The sequence below is a fragment of the Xyrauchen texanus genome, chromosome 14, assembly GCF_025860055.1.
Source record: "Xyrauchen texanus isolate HMW12.3.18 chromosome 14, RBS_HiC_50CHRs, whole genome shotgun sequence".
NCBI lineage: Eukaryota > Metazoa > Chordata > Actinopteri > Cypriniformes > Catostomidae > Xyrauchen > Xyrauchen texanus.
The window spans coordinates 30141554-30159116 of NC_068289.1; the positions used below are offsets into that span (position 1 = coordinate 30141554).

Below are 17563 nucleotides of genomic sequence, written 5' to 3' on the forward strand. Positions count from 1 at the left end.
TTTCTTTCTAAATTCCTCCTTAATTTCTTGTAGCTGTAAGAAGTTTTGTGCATACACACACACACACACACACACACACATACATATATATATATATATATATATATAGGGGTAGCCCTCCAGATGTGTGTGTGGCTCTCCAACTTTGTACACAAACACATTACTGTCCTGCAAAAACGTTCAAGAGACACCTTATTTAACATGGCCTGGTAAAGAATTTGAGTAAAAAATAAACTGTTGCTCAAATGAACCTTGATCATGTAGAGATGCCCTTCATAAGAAAAGACTGCATCCACTTCACTATGCAATTCTTTAAAAGCACTCTCAATTGTGTCTGAATGAAACTTATCACCAGTTATGCTGAGGAAGTGGTGCCCTGGGGAAGAGAAAGAAGGAATGTTTATATTTGGTTGCAATCTCTAATTCAAGGTTGTGTCTGTACAAAATATGTAAAATGACTCCCTCAAACCAGATGAAATGAAATTCCATGAAGTGACTTCCATGCTTATACTGGCATATACTGTAATTATACTAAGACAAAATAGAAAACTCACCTCTAAAGGCATATACACTGCCACCATCATCAGATGTAATAGCATCCAAGTGCACACGGCTGCACTGTTCTCTTTCAGTGTGGTCATCAACATTTCTTTTTTCCTGAGGGAAACACCAGAAGTATTTTATGCTCCAAATCATTTTTTTTTTTTTTTGGATGCTACAGTTCATTCTTCAGCCTTGTAACTTCACAACACTTTCTTGTTTGTTAATACGCTTACCAAAATGTGAGCATCTCATGAAGTAATCACGAGTCTCCTTGGGGTATTTTCCATGGACATCTCCTGTCATGGGGTCAAACTTGGAGAACTTATGTCCATGGAAGCAGTAATAATGTTTCATGTAATGGAAGGCTCCTGTGCAGTTGGGCATGCCTTTGAATTCCTTTTCATCAACCTTCTTGGTCGTCATATTGAAGTGGTAGATATCATTATCTTTGGGCAGTAAAGACAATTTTTGAGAAAGTAGAAAAGAATGCCAAGATGAACCATGGATTATAGAGGAATTTAAACACAATTCCCAACATCCTTAATACTTTCTTTGAAAACGATCCTAATATTTTAAAAACATCTACAGATCTAGTTCTCATGCATAATGACCTTTGTAATACCTTTAAAAAAGATTATGGTGTCATCGAGACACTCTGGCTTGGGACACTCCACTGCAGCATCCAAGTGGTTAGGGATTCCAGGGAAAACTTCAGAGATATCTTTTGGATAACCCTTCTCCAACTTGTGCTTGTAGTAGCTGAAGACCTTGTTGTCCTTTAATGGTGGTAAAGAAGCAAAAATGAATTAGTGGACTGTTGACATGCCTGTGTTCGACTCAATGATCAAGTTCATAGACTCAATGATAAAGCTCATCAATGTACTGTATATTTGGACTCTTGAATGTATCAAGACCTAAATTAAATTGCACTTAAGGGAATGTTAAATGTACCAAGAAGAAGAACTGGTGGTCGTGGTGGTCTGGACTGTCCTTAGAGTGCATTCGGAATGCAGCGTCCACATGTCCCAAGTGATGGTGGTCATCCAGCTCAGGGAAGGTTGCATTAGACAGCTCAGCCTTGCCATGGAAACCCCTGAATAGGTGGTCACCTTTGGTCAACAGCCCAAGGAAAAGTCAATCAGTTAAAGAACCACAAAATATGTGAAAAAGAATCACAACATCAAAATTAATCGCATTCACTCTGAAGTTAGTTAGTTAGTTAGTTAAGGGGGTTTTCTTTTGTTTTGTTTTTTCTCGCTTTCTTGGACAAGATTTGAAAAATATTTGATTTGTTTTTTTGCCAGCACTCTCACCCTTAAAGAAATAAGGAACTCCCTCCTCGTTCACAGCAACTGCATCAAACTCCATTCCTGCACGGCGGTCAAGCTGAGCTCCATGGTGTGATTCATGGCTATGTCCTTTATCATCATGAGGTTTTTCTGAACCAAGAAACAATTAGATGTCTCTTAGTAAAATCAAGATGTGCAAATGTATTGCTTTCATTTACTGCTCACTTAGGGAAAATTTGAATTGTCCTCTAATTAAATCACATCTACCCACTCACAAGACTCACCTTTTTGAGCATGGCCTTCCTGATGACGCCTGAGCACATAGAAAGCAAAAAGTAGACATTACAATGAAAGTCTGTTTCACAATAAACATGTAATGTCCTTCATGTTCCAAATCTGAAAATACTGTGTCATTGTTATGGCTGTGGGAAGCAGGAGAAGGCAGACAAGGAGTTTGGATCTATGTGCGGTTTTTATTGGACAACGGAGAAAACAGGAACAAAGGAAAAAACCACGATGGGCAAAACAAAACTAAGACAGGAGAACATTGAAGGTACAAGGAAACTGGATGAACACGACAAGACAGGCAGGCAGGGCAGGCAAGACAACAGGATCCGGGCATCAGCAAACATAGGAATGGTGGGAACATGAACATTCAATGAACGACAAGGAGTGGAAAGCAAACAGGGTTTATATACACAAGGACAGGATGATTGCAAACGATAAACAGGTGTGAACAATGACACAATGATGGCAGTGATGAGGGCAGGGAACTATGGGAAATGTAGTGCATGACAGTGACATGTGAAACACGGGGCAGACAACAGGGAATCGTAACAGAATCCCCCCTCAAAGGATCGAATTCCAGACGATCCTAAAACAAAAAAAAACACAAAAACAGTATCGTCCAGGGGATGGAGGGGGGCTAGCAGACCAAAAGAGGGTACACGGAGTCCAAGGGGGCACAAGGGGCAAAGAGACAGTCCAAGGGGCACGAAGGGGCAGACTGGCAGTCCAAGGGGCCACCGAGGGCAGGCAGACAGTCCAAGGGGGCACAAGGGGCAGACAGACAGTCCAAGGGGAGCACAAGACGGAGACTGGGTCAGGTGGCCTGGGAGCTGGCCACAGGACAGGGACAGGTTCAGGAGGGAGGCTCGAGAGACGGAGCCCTGGGAGGCTCGAGAGACGGAGCCCTGGGAGGCTCGAGAGGCGGAGCCGTAGGAGGCTCGAGAGGCGGAGCCCTGGTAGGCTCGGGTGGCTCGAGAGGCGTTGCCCTGGGAGGCTCGGGAGGTGGAGCCCTGGGAGGCTCGAGAGGCAGAGCCCTGGGAGGCTCGAGAGGCGGAGCCCTGGGAGGCTTAGGAGGCGGAGCCCTGGGAGGCTCAGGAGGCGGAGCCGAAGGAGGCTCAGGAGGCGGAGCCGAAGGAGGCTCAGGAGGCGATGGCGTAGAAGGCCCAGGAAGCGGAACTGAGGGAGGCTCAGGAGGCGGAACCATGGAAAGCCCTGGGGGCTCAGGAGGCGGAGCCGTGGGAGGCTCTGGAGGCTGAGCCGAGGAAGGCTCAGGAGTCTCTGGGAGAAGAGCCGTAGGAGGCTCTGGGGGTTGAGCCGTAGGAGGCTCGGGGGGCGGAGCCCTGGGTGGCTCGGGAGGCTCGAGAGGTGGAGCCCTGGAAGGCTCGGGAGGCTCGAGAGGCAGAGCCCTGGAAGGCTCGAGAGACTTGAGAGCCGGAGCCCTGGGAGGCTCGAGAGGTGGAGCCCTGGAAGACTCGAGAGGCGGAGCCCTGGGAGGCTCGAGAGACTTGAGAGGCAGAGCCCTGGGAGGCTCGAGAGACTTGAGAGGCAGAGCCCTGGAGGCTCGGGAGGAGGAGCCCTGGAAGACTCGAGAGACTTGAGAGGCGGAGCCCTGGGAGGCTCGGGAGGAGGAGCCTTGGAAGGCTCGAGAGGCACTGACTCTTGGACGGGCACGACCACTGGCGCTGGCTTTTGGACGGTCATGGCTACTGGCGCTGGCTCTTGGACGGTCATGGCTACTGGCGCTGGCTCTTGGACGGTCGAGGCTACAGGCGCTGGTTCAGGGACGGTCGAGGCTACAGGCGCTGGCTCAGGGACGGTCGAGGCTATAGGCGCTGGCTCGCTGACCGTGGCAGGCGTTGGCGCTGGCTCGCTGACCGTGGCAGGCGTGAACTGGGGAGCGGAAGCCCTTCTTCTCCTCCTCCTCCGGGCGGACGAAGCTGGCAGCACTGGCTCCTTGACCAAGGCAGCCGTGAAGGGACAAATCATGGGCGAATGGAGAAATACCACTGTGGGAGGAGCTACGGGGTCCTCCTCGACGACGCCCACAGTGAATGACGAATCGCAGGCCAGCAGAGTCTCCTCCACGAATTCGCAGAGCATCCAGCCGCGCGTTGCCGGTGGCAACCGCTCCTTGAGCACACTGTTTAGGTTCGCCTTGAAGAACACCACCAGGGAGGAGTCAGGGAAGTCAGTGGCACTCGCCGCGAGAAAATCGCGGATGTGCTCTTCAACCGGACAGTCTCCCTGCATCAGTCTGAGCAGCTGACAGTTCGCATTAAGAACCGCTAGATCCATGTTTGGTCGTTCGTTCTGTTACAGCTGTGGGAAGCAGGAGAAGGCAGACAAGGAGTTTGGATCTATGTGCGGTTTTTATTGGACAACAGAGAAAACAGGAACAAAGGAAAAAAACACGATGGGCAAAACAAAACTAAGACAGGCGAACATCGAAGATACACGGAAACTGGATGGGCAGGGCAGGGCAGGGCAGACGAGACGATCCGATCCGATCCGATCCGATCCGATCCGATCCGGGCATCAACAAACATAGGAATGGTGGGAACATGAACATTCAACGAACAACAAGGAGTGGAAAGCAAACAGGGTTTATATACACAAGGACAGGATGATTGCAAACGATAAACAGGTGCGAACAATGACACAATGATGGCAGTGATGAGGGCAGGGAACTATGGGAAATGTAGTGCATGACAGTGACATGTGAAACGCAGGGCAGACAACAGGGAATCGTAACAGGCAAACTGCATTATTGCATTTCCGATATTAGAACATGATAGATAAAGCATTTTGTGTAATTTGTTGATCAGAAAATAAAATAATGTAGCACCACAAATAAAACAATTTCATAATAAATTTTTCGCTAAAATTACGTTTTCAAGAACGCCTGAGTCTGAGATGCAAAAGTGTTATACTATTAAACTTTAGGTTGGTCCTCATTACTGCAGTCACACTGAGTAAAAATAACCTAAAACAGGTAAACCTGTTTGCATTAAACAAAATAAAAGACCTGGGAGAGTTCAGCCACTGGAAATTCAAACTGTATTAATTTAAAATAGCCCATGGAAAATATACCTGAATATATTTGTAAATGTTTATTAACACATAGAGTAACTTCATGTTATAGTTGGTTAAAGTGAGACACATGATAGAGATTATGATCCATAGAAATTTCCTGCACAATATTGTATTTAGTATTTTGTTTATAAAACGTTGGACAGACAATGTGTTCATATCTGTGTGTATTGTTACGAATGCAGACAGCAAAGGCAGACGAGAAGAGCGGATCTAAGTGCAGCTTACTTTATTATTACAAATACAAAAACACAAAGGAAAACCCTCAATGGGGAAAATAAACACAACACTGAAAACACAGGCAGGGAACACACACCGGGCTAACAACATTCAACGAAAGACAAGGCCTGAACCAAAAACCAGGATATAAATACACAAGGACAGGATGATTACAAATGATAAACAGGTGTGAACAAAGACACAAAATGGCAGTGATGATGACAGGTGGATACTAAACAATAGACTAGTGAGACAGTGGAGCTAAACAAGGGACAAAAGTGAACCTATGGAAAACAAAAGGGACAAAAATGGAAACCAAAGGGACAACGGTAAAACAAGACAAGGTAACCCTAACATGTATATACTCACGAGGGAGCAGCAAAGCTCAGTGAGAGAGCCAGGCACAGAGTGAAAGTGTGAACGAGCATCCTCATGTCAGCGGGGTCCTCTGGTAAGACAGAGCTCAGCTGGAGAAAGTGAAGCACAAGCTGATGTCCCCCACAATTTATACCCTCCACCAGAGAGAGGACTGTCTCGCAGGCACGCAGCATTTGGCACAATCCAGTGTCATACGTACACCCACCATTTGTATAGAGCGAAGTTAAACATACCTACATTTACCAACCCACGTACAAATTCACGTTTGCAGCCCTCTCCTGGCTCCCCCATCCACAAACTGATCAAGGTGCATATGTTTTATTCAAGGAATTTGTGATCGAGTATTAGGGATACAATCAGTTGAGCAATGCAAAGATACATCCATGCATCACCAGGAAATTAGAAGTGGTAAGAATTAGCAGATTATGAGAGACCCACCCCTTGCAGGTCAACAGTCATTGGTATGACAGGTCATACATTTATTAGTTCACTCTTACGTAGTATATATGAATATACATAATGTTAAGACATTATAATAACATATAATAACATATAAACTTTTCACATGCATTTAATGCCTTAAAACTAAACTTGTTGAGAGATATCTCTTATTTTTAAATTGTGTCATATGTGTTTGCATAATTGGCCAGGGAAAAAAAGCTGTATATCAATCCATGCAACCATCAAGTTAACAATTCACTAAGCATTGTACAGTATGGAGTGACCAGCACTGACAAGCATGCTTATGTTGTTTCTCCAAGCCCATTTACTGATACTAACCATTTCTTGTAACTCAGATAAATGGATAGAGATGCTTTTTGATTAATGAACAGAAAGATGAAAATGGAGAAAGACTGTTCTGTAAATGTATGTTCTGCCATCAGTTTAAACACATACATATCAGAATAAAACATGCTTGAAAATTCAGGGAAAATAGCTGTTTTACCTCTTTCCCTGTAACCAGGCAAAAACACAAATCAATACAGATTGCTGACCTCTGCAGTTTAGTGTGATATGGTGATCATTGACAGAGACGTCTGTGTGAGTCACTAACCCTGTAATACTCATAAAAACCCCTAACCTAAATACCCACGCAAGCTGATGCAGTAAGAAATAGGGTCTTTCTTAATTCTGATTAAAGCAGAGATTTTGAGTGGGTCTACCCAAGAGATACTTCAAATTGATTATCAAACTTATATATATATGGCTGCTTTATATTTCAATTAAACTTCCAAATTCACCAGAAAACAGCTCATCACCTCATCCATGAGTTGATGAAATTTTGTGGTCACATGAACCTGAAGCAACTTGTTCAAGACAATCAAATATCGATTTGAAGTAGCTTCGCAAAGATGATTGATCCCAAATATGTTCCAAGCCACAGTAACAGATTACACACAGAATTATAATTATATTTATTATATGCAAGCTTGGTGCAACATCCAGTCTTATTGGGACAACACAGACAAGTTCCATTCTCACTATTGGATGCATACCAGAATCAATTAATTTTAAAGATTTTACACCTAAATCACCCTAATTATCAACTATCTATTAGAACAAATGCACTGTAATTACTTTGACAGGATTATATGATTTTTTCATATTATACATATTATATATTATATATAGTCCTCAAATCTGATAGGACAAGAGTTCCAAGAGTGCCATTTCAGTTTCAAGTCAAGTCCAATTTTTATTTGTATAGTTCTTTTCACAACATACATCAATTCAAAGCAGCTTTACAGAAAAGCATGCATTAACATTAAATATGATTGTAAATTGTATATAAAAAATTAATAATTAAATAATAATTATATTTAGAACCCCAGTGAGCAAGCCGAAGGCGACTGTGGCAAGGAACACAAAACTCCATGAGATATTGATTAATGGGGAAAAATAACATTGGGCGAAACCAGACTCAATGTGGGGGCTAGTTCCCAGCTGGCAAAACAGCATGAATATAATGCCAATATTAGTTACCTATTTGCAGTGTAAATCAGGTTTAAAATAAATAAACTAAGTAAGTGTTAAGGGCCAGTGTTTAAACAAATATTGTTTGAACTGTAAGATTAATGACTAATGTCTTTGAAGTTCATCCTGGATTAACAGCAGAAGTTCACATAGGTGCATTGTACTTTGTTAGTTGATGAAGGCTTTTCTTGGCAATTAATTGATGTATGTATTCCATTTTAAGAGTGTAGTCCATCATTAGACCATGGTGATGCAGGAAGAGATCAGTAAGGTGCATCACAGTTCAACCGGCAGGTCATTTTGGTGAGGACTATCCTAAGTCCAAGGTTAAGGCAGTGGCATATGAAGTATCCCATGTCTTATGGTTGGAGTTCATGCTCTGAAGTCCATCATAAAAGACTGAAGTGATGTCTGGCTGGCACCGGCTGCATTTAGTCATCAGCACTCAGAGACACCTTGCAGTGGAGTCTGACACCAAAGAGGAACGGAGCTGGATCTGGCCGGCTCTGGTAAACTCGGGATATGTATCCCAAGATTGAGACAGGGAAACAAATACAACAGTATTAGCATAAATTCCATTAAATGTTTTGCAGATTTATAGATCATGATAAATGTTTCTGGTTCTGGCAGATCTAACTAAAGCAGCCTAATTGTGAGTTGATGGATAAATTAGGAGTATGTCTGGCTAAATAGAGTCTTTAGTCTAGACATAAACTGAGTGAGTGTGTCTGCGTCCCGAACAGTGTTGGACTTTTTGTGGATTTTGATATTCTAGAAACTATTAACAGGCCAGAATGTTGTTATTGTTATGAACAGGATGGAATATAGTGTGGCAGAAGGTCACTTAAGTACTGGAGCTCGACCATTCAAAGCTTTGTTCATAGTAACATATTACATTTTAAAATTAATATAAAATTTAACAGGTAGCCAATGTTAAAATGATAAATTGGGGCTAATTTGATCATATTTCTTGATTCTAGTCAGCACTCTGGTAGCTGCATTTTACCCAGTTGAAGTTTATTTATTGAACTTGCTCCCAGTAATGCATTACAATAATCTAGTATTGAGGTCATGAACACATTAATTCGTTTTTCGGCATCAGGAACATAGAGCATGTGTCGTAACTTAGGAATAATTCTGAGGTTGAAGAATGCTGTTCTACAAACATTGGAAATTAGATTTTCAAAAGACGGATTGGTGTCAAATATAACACCTACAGTATGTTCTTCGCTTTAAAAGGCTATGTAACTGTACATCCATCGAGAGTCAAATTATGTTTTAGTGGCTTATTTTTAGAGGTTTTTGGTCCAATAATTAGTACCTCTGTTTTGTCGGAGTTGAGTAGAAGGACATTTCTGGCCATCCAATCTTTGTTTTCTTTGATACACTAATTTGGAGAATTGTGAAATTGTGTTGGGTCTCGAAGAAAAGATCTAAAAGCACTAGAAGTTAAATGTAGTCATGATTAGATGATAAGAGCAAGTCATTTGTAACTCTGACAAGTGCAGTCGCCATACTGTGATTGGCCAAAATCCTGACTGAAATTGTTCATATATACTATTTCTCTGTATAAATGAACATAGTTTGGAGGACACTACATTTTCTAGCATTTTTGACATAAAAGGGAGATTTGAAATCAGTCTATAATTAGCCAATTCTCAGGATCAAGTTGTGGCTTCTTAATAAAATTCTTAAAGCCATTTTAAAGTTTGTTGGGACATGTCCTAAGGATAGCCAGGAGTTCATAATATTAAGAAGAGGTTTTGGGATTCCAGGGAATACCTCTTTTAAGAGATAGTTGGTAATGTATCTAACATACATGTTGTGGCTTTTGATGTTTCGATAAGTTTCGTGTGCTCTTCATGAGCAATGACAGCGAAGGATTGAAGTTGCTTGTGAGAAAAATGAGACACACGATTGCATAATTATTTCTGATTATTAAAATTTTATCAGTAAAGAAATTCACAAAGTCATTAATATTGTGCTGTTGTGGAATATCTAGTTCAGTCAAAAGCCACAGTAATGAATAAATACCTAGGATTTTTTGTGCTTATTTTATTAGTTTGCTAAAACAATATGATAACCTGGCAGTGCCTTTCTGTAGCTATAGACACTATCCTTCCATGCACTGCAAAATACCTCTAATTTTGTATTCTTCCACTTTCACTCTATTTTCCGAGCTGAGTGTGATCATTGTACCATGATGCTGGGCTATTTCCTTTAATTTTCTTTAATCAAAGGGGAAACACTATTAAGAGTGCTAGAGAAGACTGTATTTATATTTTCTGTTATTACTTCAAGTTCTTCTAGACTTTTTGGCTTACTGAGTATATGAGATAAATCTGGAAGATTATTAGTGAAGCTATCTTTAGTGATAGAAAGAATAGGTCTACCTGAATGATAGTGTGGTGTAGATTGAGTAGCATTAGCTGATCGCAGCATACAAAGATGTCATTGCTCTGTGGCAGAACATCAACTCCATATGATATTAAATCTAGCATATCATTATGGCAACGAGTTGGTCCTGTCACATTTTGTCTGACTCCAAGAGAGGTGAGAACATCAATAAATGCTAATCCCAATGTGTCAGTTTCATTATCTAAGTGAATGTTGAAGTCACCAACAATTGAATCTCTAGCCACACTAGATATGATATAAAATATTGCAAATTCACCAAGGAAATCAGAATACGGCCCAGGTGATCTGTAGCAAGGGAAAAATATGACAGAAATGTTTTATTTGTATCTGACGGTGTCACATTAAGCATTATTAGTCCAAAAGACTTAAACTTATATCCTGTCCTCTGAGTAACACAAAAAACTTCACTGTAAATTGCAGCAACACCTCCTCGTCTACCCTTCATATTCAATATCCTGGGGGAGTAGATTCATTTAAACTAATATATTAATCCGGTTTAAGACAGGTTTTAGTCAAACAGAGTGCATCCAAATTATGATATGCTTTGGTTGAAAGAGATCTAATGTTTAGAAGACCTACATTTATATGATGTTTATCTTTAAAAAATGTTTGGTTATTTTCAAGTTGTACCATAATACATTTTTTCTAAATTATTTAGTGAGGAGTTTGTGTTTGGTAGTTCGGGGAACAGACACAGTTTCTATGTGATATATAGGCCTGTGTGATGTCTCAAGGCCGCTAGCAGATGTTTGGATTAGCCAGTTTGTCTGCTTCCTGACCTGGGCCCCAGTTAGTCAAATACAATCACTATTAAGACTATAATCCAGATTACTAGAGATGAGAGCGGTACCTTCCCTGGAACTTCCCTTAACGTTGTCTCACTTTAGTAGGTCAGGTCTACCCCAAAAGCTCTTCCAATTGTCTATAAAGTCAAGTCAAGTCAGGTTTATTTCCAATGGCATCTTAATAAGATAATAATTAAACATAAAAGCAACAACAACAAAAAAGAGAAAAAAGGGAGACATCATTGCATAGAATTGTGGTAAATTTACAGTCAAGGAAATTAAATATGTTTTAAGCATGGATTTAAATGCTGACAGGGAAGGAGCAGTTCTGATAGGTGCCGCAGGCTGTTCCAAAGCTTGGGGCCAGTAATAGAAAATGCTCGGTCATCTCTGTGCTTCTACCTGGTTCTAGGAACAGACAGAAGATCACGTTCCCCAGATCTAAGGGATCTAATTGGATTATGCGGGTGCAGCAAATCAGAGAGATACTGAGGTGCCTGGTTGTGCAGAGATTGATAAACAAATAATAAAATCTTAAAATCTATTCGGAATCTGACAGAGGAGATCAAAGAGATCAAGATGGGAGTAATATGTTAATGTTTACAACTGCACTTTAAGAGTTAAGCCGCAGCATTTTGAACCATTTGTAGGTGAGAAAGTGATGATTGTTGCACACCAGATTATAGGAGTTACAGTAGTATACAGGATGCGGGTCCATAGTACCTGAGATGGAGCTTTTTCAGATGGACCAGAGAGAGAAGTCCTTGTTTGGTTGTGCAGGTCATTAAACCAATATAAACAGCACTGGATTAACAAGATCCATATAGAGAAGAAGAACTTCAAAACTGTGATAAATAGCAGTAGATAAGGAACAGCAATGGAGCTTATTTTTAAAAACAATCGCCAAACCACCTCCGCGACCAGTGGTCCCCCCAATGGAAACAGGTAAATGCTTCAACCACAACCCCCCTCCACCTCTCTAGAAACATTCAAGTGCATTTTTTGTTCACTATAAATCAATATCCATTAAAATAATGAGAGAAAAATAATCTGGCTGCAGTAGTAATATTAAAAACACAATGTACATCTGGCTAATAGAGATTAGCATCAGCAGTCATCAGCCTGCATCCAGTCTTACATGTGTCACTGACCATATGGCTACACCTACCTCCTTTTATGAAGGTAACGAAAGGCCATACTACTGGCGTCTCATAGTAAAGGCACACTGCCAAATGAAAAGATCCATAAACCTAGCTCCCCATCTCACCACAAACTGGCCAAAAGGCCTAAATGATTGCTTCAAAGATATAGGTGTACAGTTTACAAAAACGCATAGCTATTAATTTTGTAATAGTAATGTAGTATTAGCTAACACATTGCATAAGTGTGACCTTGAACAATGACATGTGATCATATGTGATTCCTAAAGAAAAGTCCTGCATCTGCTGTGATATACATACTGCTCTACCCCAGAACAAAATGGTACAAAGTAACTGAGATAAAGCATTATGTTTTACCAACCATGTATTTCTAATTAAACGGTCATTCAACTGTATGTTCTGCATAATTCTTTATTTGAATATTGGTCTTTGTAATTTAATTCTGCAAGGCCAACAGACGGTCGGTCCATCACATGGCTAACACACACAGACATACACATTCACACTCTCACTTGACCTGCATGTTTTTGGACTATGGTGGAATCGTAGCCCTCAGAGAAAACCTATGCGAACACAGGGAGAACATGCAACAGAACTCCACAAAGAAAGACCCTGGGTGAGCTGGGACTCGAACCGGGGACCTTCTTGCTGTGACAGTGCAACCCACTGAGCCACCGTGCCACTCCTATCTACAACAACTGTATATAATTACTTTATGTTGGTTTAAAGTAATCACAAAATCGACAAATGAAGTTACTTCTGAGAAAAGGTATGGTTGGTTTGTTGGTTTCGTATTTTGTTAATTAAAACCGCTGTAATATTGCAGGGGTTTCTTTGCTTTTCCTTTCTCTAATCAAAATGTTTCAAACAAAACTTGTCTTGTTAGAGTGCATGTTGCACCACTCCTTGTCTCTTTATGCTGGCTGCCAATTGCTGCACGTATCAAGTTCAAGGCTCTAAAGCTGGCATACAGAACAGTCACTGGATCTGCTCCAGCTTACCTCAAATCCTTCCTGCAGGGCTACGTTTCCACCAGAAGCCTGCGGTCAGCTAATCACATTGTTGTACCAACAAAAAGAGGCACCAAATCACTGTCTTTAGTCAATTCACTTTCAGTGTGTACTTTTTTTAGTACATTGATAGTGACAGGGATATTGTAGGATAAAGGAAGATTCGAAAATCTTCATTTACAGTGGTTTTAATGTTACCAGGGCCGAAGTGGGATTCATATTCAGCCCAAGATATCATGTCCAAATCGGCCCATACCCAAAAGGGAATTATAACAATAAAATAAGTTTACAGCAAAAATATGCAATATATGAAATTACTTGAAAATTATTTAACATGAAGATTTTTAGAGGAATATATCAGCTCTGTTAGTCCATTCAATGCAAGTAAATGAGAAGCAGTGAGAAACAGATAAATAATTAAGAAATGTTTTACTATAAATCTCCACATTCATAAGAGCTCTTCTCTCTTAAGGGTTCATCTTTTTTGGTGATTTACATATTTCATGCATATTGCCCCCCAACAAATTTTAGTTTGTGTTCAGCAGAAGAAAGAAAGTCATACACATCTGGGACGGCATGAGGGTGAGTAAATTATGAGAGAAATATCATTTTGGGGTAAACTAAGTGTATTTTAAAGGCTCTCTAGGCAAACAATAACATAACTAACTGTTTATAAATATTTCAAGACGTACAGGCTCACACTATAAATTGTCATTGCTTTCAATTTTATATAATTAAAATAGCAACAGATCCAGTGAAACAATAAAAGTTGAGTGATTGTTTTTAAATTTTTACATGCCATTCAAAAACGTGCCATTTTACAACAATAAGAGTGAAATTAAAGACTAAAAATAATACATTTGTACTTTTCTTTTACTTGGAATGTAAATGTTCAGGACAAAGGCAAAATGGTTACTGTCTCTTTAAGAGGGTTTTATCGTATGATACACATTTTGAAGGGCCCAGCGGGAATTCTCCCGATCTTCTCGAATAGCCACTCCAGCCCTGATAAGTTTTGCTTAATTTGTTGTTTGTCAGACCAACAAAACGATTCTGTATCTGCCCCAGTGCTAAAATTGTTTAACAGCTTTTCATTGATCATTTATTTTTATTTATTTTGACTTGTTGTTGTTTATTAATCTTAATTTAGGTTTAAACTTATAAACTTATAGTTAATGTTAAATCATGTATTGTTTATGATTTTTATATAAATAATATTAGGCTACTACTAATAAACTATTACCTTATTTTTTACAAACATGTGAATTTAAGTAAATTCTTGCATTATGAATTGTGTTAATTATTGCTTGCATTGTTGTTAATACTGAACAAACTATTAAAATTGCTTTACTTTATAATACTTACATGTCTTTTATATGGTTATTTTACTTTCTTAGTGATACAGTATATTAACTATTTAATTAGCATACTTATTAAAAGTTCTAATGGTAATCAAACAAAAAAATCATTTATCAAAAACCAAATGTTACAGTTGCATGTTGGGAACCCTTAAATTATTATATATAGAACATTTTCACTTGGCTCAAAATAGAACCTTGCAGGGATTCCACATATGAAGCGAGCAATAGAACTCTTTAGGTTTTTTCTTTTCTTTCAAGAGTGCATTTGCAGAAATAATGTCTGGAAATCTCACATTGATATTTATTGACACACTAAAGCAAAAGATACAAAATAACCATCTTAAGACAAGTTTTTGTGAAACATATAGCCTAAGACTTTAGCATAGAACTGTATGAGTATGGCTTGTAAGTATCTAAAAGCATCCGGCAACACAGTTGCAACAATAACAGATACCCTCATGAAAGAAGAACATGTGGTTATGGTAAGAGGTTAAGTTGGATAATGCATGTGGAATGCAGCATCAATATTTTTTAAGGCCTCCTTATTCACTTGCAGTGCAGGTTGTTGGAAGCCATGTCATTTTTCACAATACTACATTAGATATAGGGAGAATGTTAAATAATTCAATGGTTCTCTATCCGAAGCCCCAGAAGCTAGGAGTCTCAATAGATTAAAAAACATATCACAATTAATTTTGTGACTGCAGATTTTTCAGGAACTGTCAGACTGTATGTTATAGGCCTACATCATTATTTTAGTTAATTTCAGCATTTAAATGGAGTTTTAATTGAATTTTGATTTGAAGTGATCTTGAGGCCCCCTTGGAAGCTTACTGATGCCCCCTAGTGGGCTTTCACCTAAGAGTGTATTGATTTGATGGCTTGACATGGTCTTTTTTTTATGTTGATAAAATTAAAACTTATTTAAACAAACATCTTTGATCACTACATTTATGAGCCATGGTTGAGCAAACTGAATACAGGTAAATCATAAAAAATATATTCAAAGTGGGAGACAGTGCTGCCATTTAAAGTTCGTATCATCTCACCCTTGAAGAAATAAATGACTCTGTGTTCATCTGTCACAACGGCATCAAACTCAACTCAATCACAGCGGTTAATCTTGGCCTCATGGTGATCTTTAGCATACTCTGCAGGATGATCTTGCAAAACCAAACACATTAACCCAGCACAATTTATTCGGGACAATAAAATATCTGTTCTGGTAGCTTGGTAACTCTATTCAAGTGAATATCATTGAACTACAATGCTACACTACACATCAAAATGAAAAACAAGACAGACTAAGAGGGAGACAGCTAGGATTTGACTGTGTATAGAAAGATTTGCAATGGGGAGTAGAAAAAGAAGAATGAGATTTATTCTGTAAGGGCGTGTGGTGAACATCCAAGGTAAAGAGGGTTCAAGGAGAGATTCAAGAGAGGGACAGAGGATTGAGGTAAAAAATGTACGCTTTATAGAGCAAAATGTATGTATTAATGTAAATGATTAAAGTGAAATGGATATTGCACATTAAAGTGAAATAGTGCAGACTGAATTCAAATGAGATGTTTAATATACCAATCTGTTCATGTATTGACATATAGAGTAAATTAATATTCTTATTTGTATGTTAAATTGAGACATATACGATATATGATCGATAGGTGTTCTGTGCACAATACTGTATGTAGTATTTTTGTTTACATAAACATTGGACATACAATATGTTTATAGGTGTCTGTGTGTATATACTCACGAGGGAGCAGTGGAGCTCAGGGAAAGAGGGAAAAATTCGGACGAACACCTGCCTAGTCAGCAGTTCCTCTGGTTTCAGTGGAAAAATACCTCAATTTAAGATGGAGCTCTGGATGATTTATATACCCCTGTGAGGTGGGGGGAGATTGGGGGTGTCTAGGGGTAAATGTAGAAAATACAGCTATTTACTGCATACACCTACACGTAAACATGGACATATTATCATAAACACACAGATGGCTGAAAATCAATATTAACCGTACTAAAGGGAAAACTGACAAAAAATAGCTTCCTTTTTTTTTTTTTAGCAACATTGTTGTACCTAAAAAGAAAGATTGATCCTGTGCATAAAAACATAATAAGATTGTGTTTTTATGTTACAAAATTTGTGCTACTCAGATTGAAGTTCTCAACAAAGAGAGTAAAAGGCAGTTAAAATGGAAAGTAAAGAGTGATAAGTATAATGTCCACCCCGGGCAGTTTGGTAACATGCTTAAGGTTAAAAAAAAAGCAAATCAGAAATACAAAGTGAAAAGGACAAACAGAGCAAAAATCATGTATATAGATGCATTTTAATTGACCCAAATAATCACACCAGCATTATACCCGAGGAGGATTTAGATCATACTATGCTGAAATATGTACCACTGCTGGTAACTACCATAGAGTATATGTTTTGTTTTAGATGAAGGTCCTCATGATCATAGGCGGAAATCGCGGGGGGGGTCAGGACCCCCCCCCCCATCTGAGGTTTGTCCCCCCCTAAAATATCATTAAAATATGTGTATTGGAAATAATATAATTATATATTCTTAAAATAATTGTTTAAGAAATAAAATAATACAAATGCAAATGGGGCAACACCAAAAAAACCTTGGTGTCCCCTTCAAAAATTGCTCTTTAGAATTGTTATGTTTATTGTCCCCCCCAACATTTTGATGAAATTTTCGCCCCTGCTCATGATGGAATATGGACTAGTATGCTGGTGTCACCGTTCTTCACTAGACAGACTTCCCTGTAGAAGAAGTCTACATTTGGGATTCGAAGATGCAAATAGAAGAGCAGGTAATGGGTGCTCTCATATAAAAGAAAGTTAACATCAACAGGATACAACAAACACATTTGTAGACACTGTTCTGTCAGTTTATACAGGACCATAGCAAGGAATTCTGGGACCCCTGACAGTATATTGGTCTGGGCCCCCTTTATATTACAAAATACAGTAAACAACTGTGTTCACTTGTCTTAACATTGTATGCAGCCTTGCATTGGCTGCATAAGTATTCAATC

At 39.4% G+C, this 17563-nt stretch overlaps 1 protein-coding gene across 1 annotated transcript; it reads right to left on the reverse strand.

Annotated features, from left to right (window-relative positions):
* Positions 1 to 108: 108 nt before the first annotated feature.
* LOC127654591 (hemopexin-like) lies at positions 109 to 5869 on the reverse strand (the record flags this gene model as incomplete). Its single annotated transcript, XM_052141809.1, has 9 exons — positions 5799 to 5869; positions 2117 to 2145; positions 1857 to 1982; positions 1495 to 1652; positions 1166 to 1319; positions 773 to 989; positions 555 to 649; positions 252 to 376; positions 109 to 168 (listed from the first exon to the last, which is right to left on the reverse strand). Coding segments are annotated over exons 1-9 (1029 nt in total), but the record flags the coding sequence as incomplete, so codon positions are not given.
* Between the last annotated feature and the right edge of the window lie 11694 nt (positions 5870 to 17563).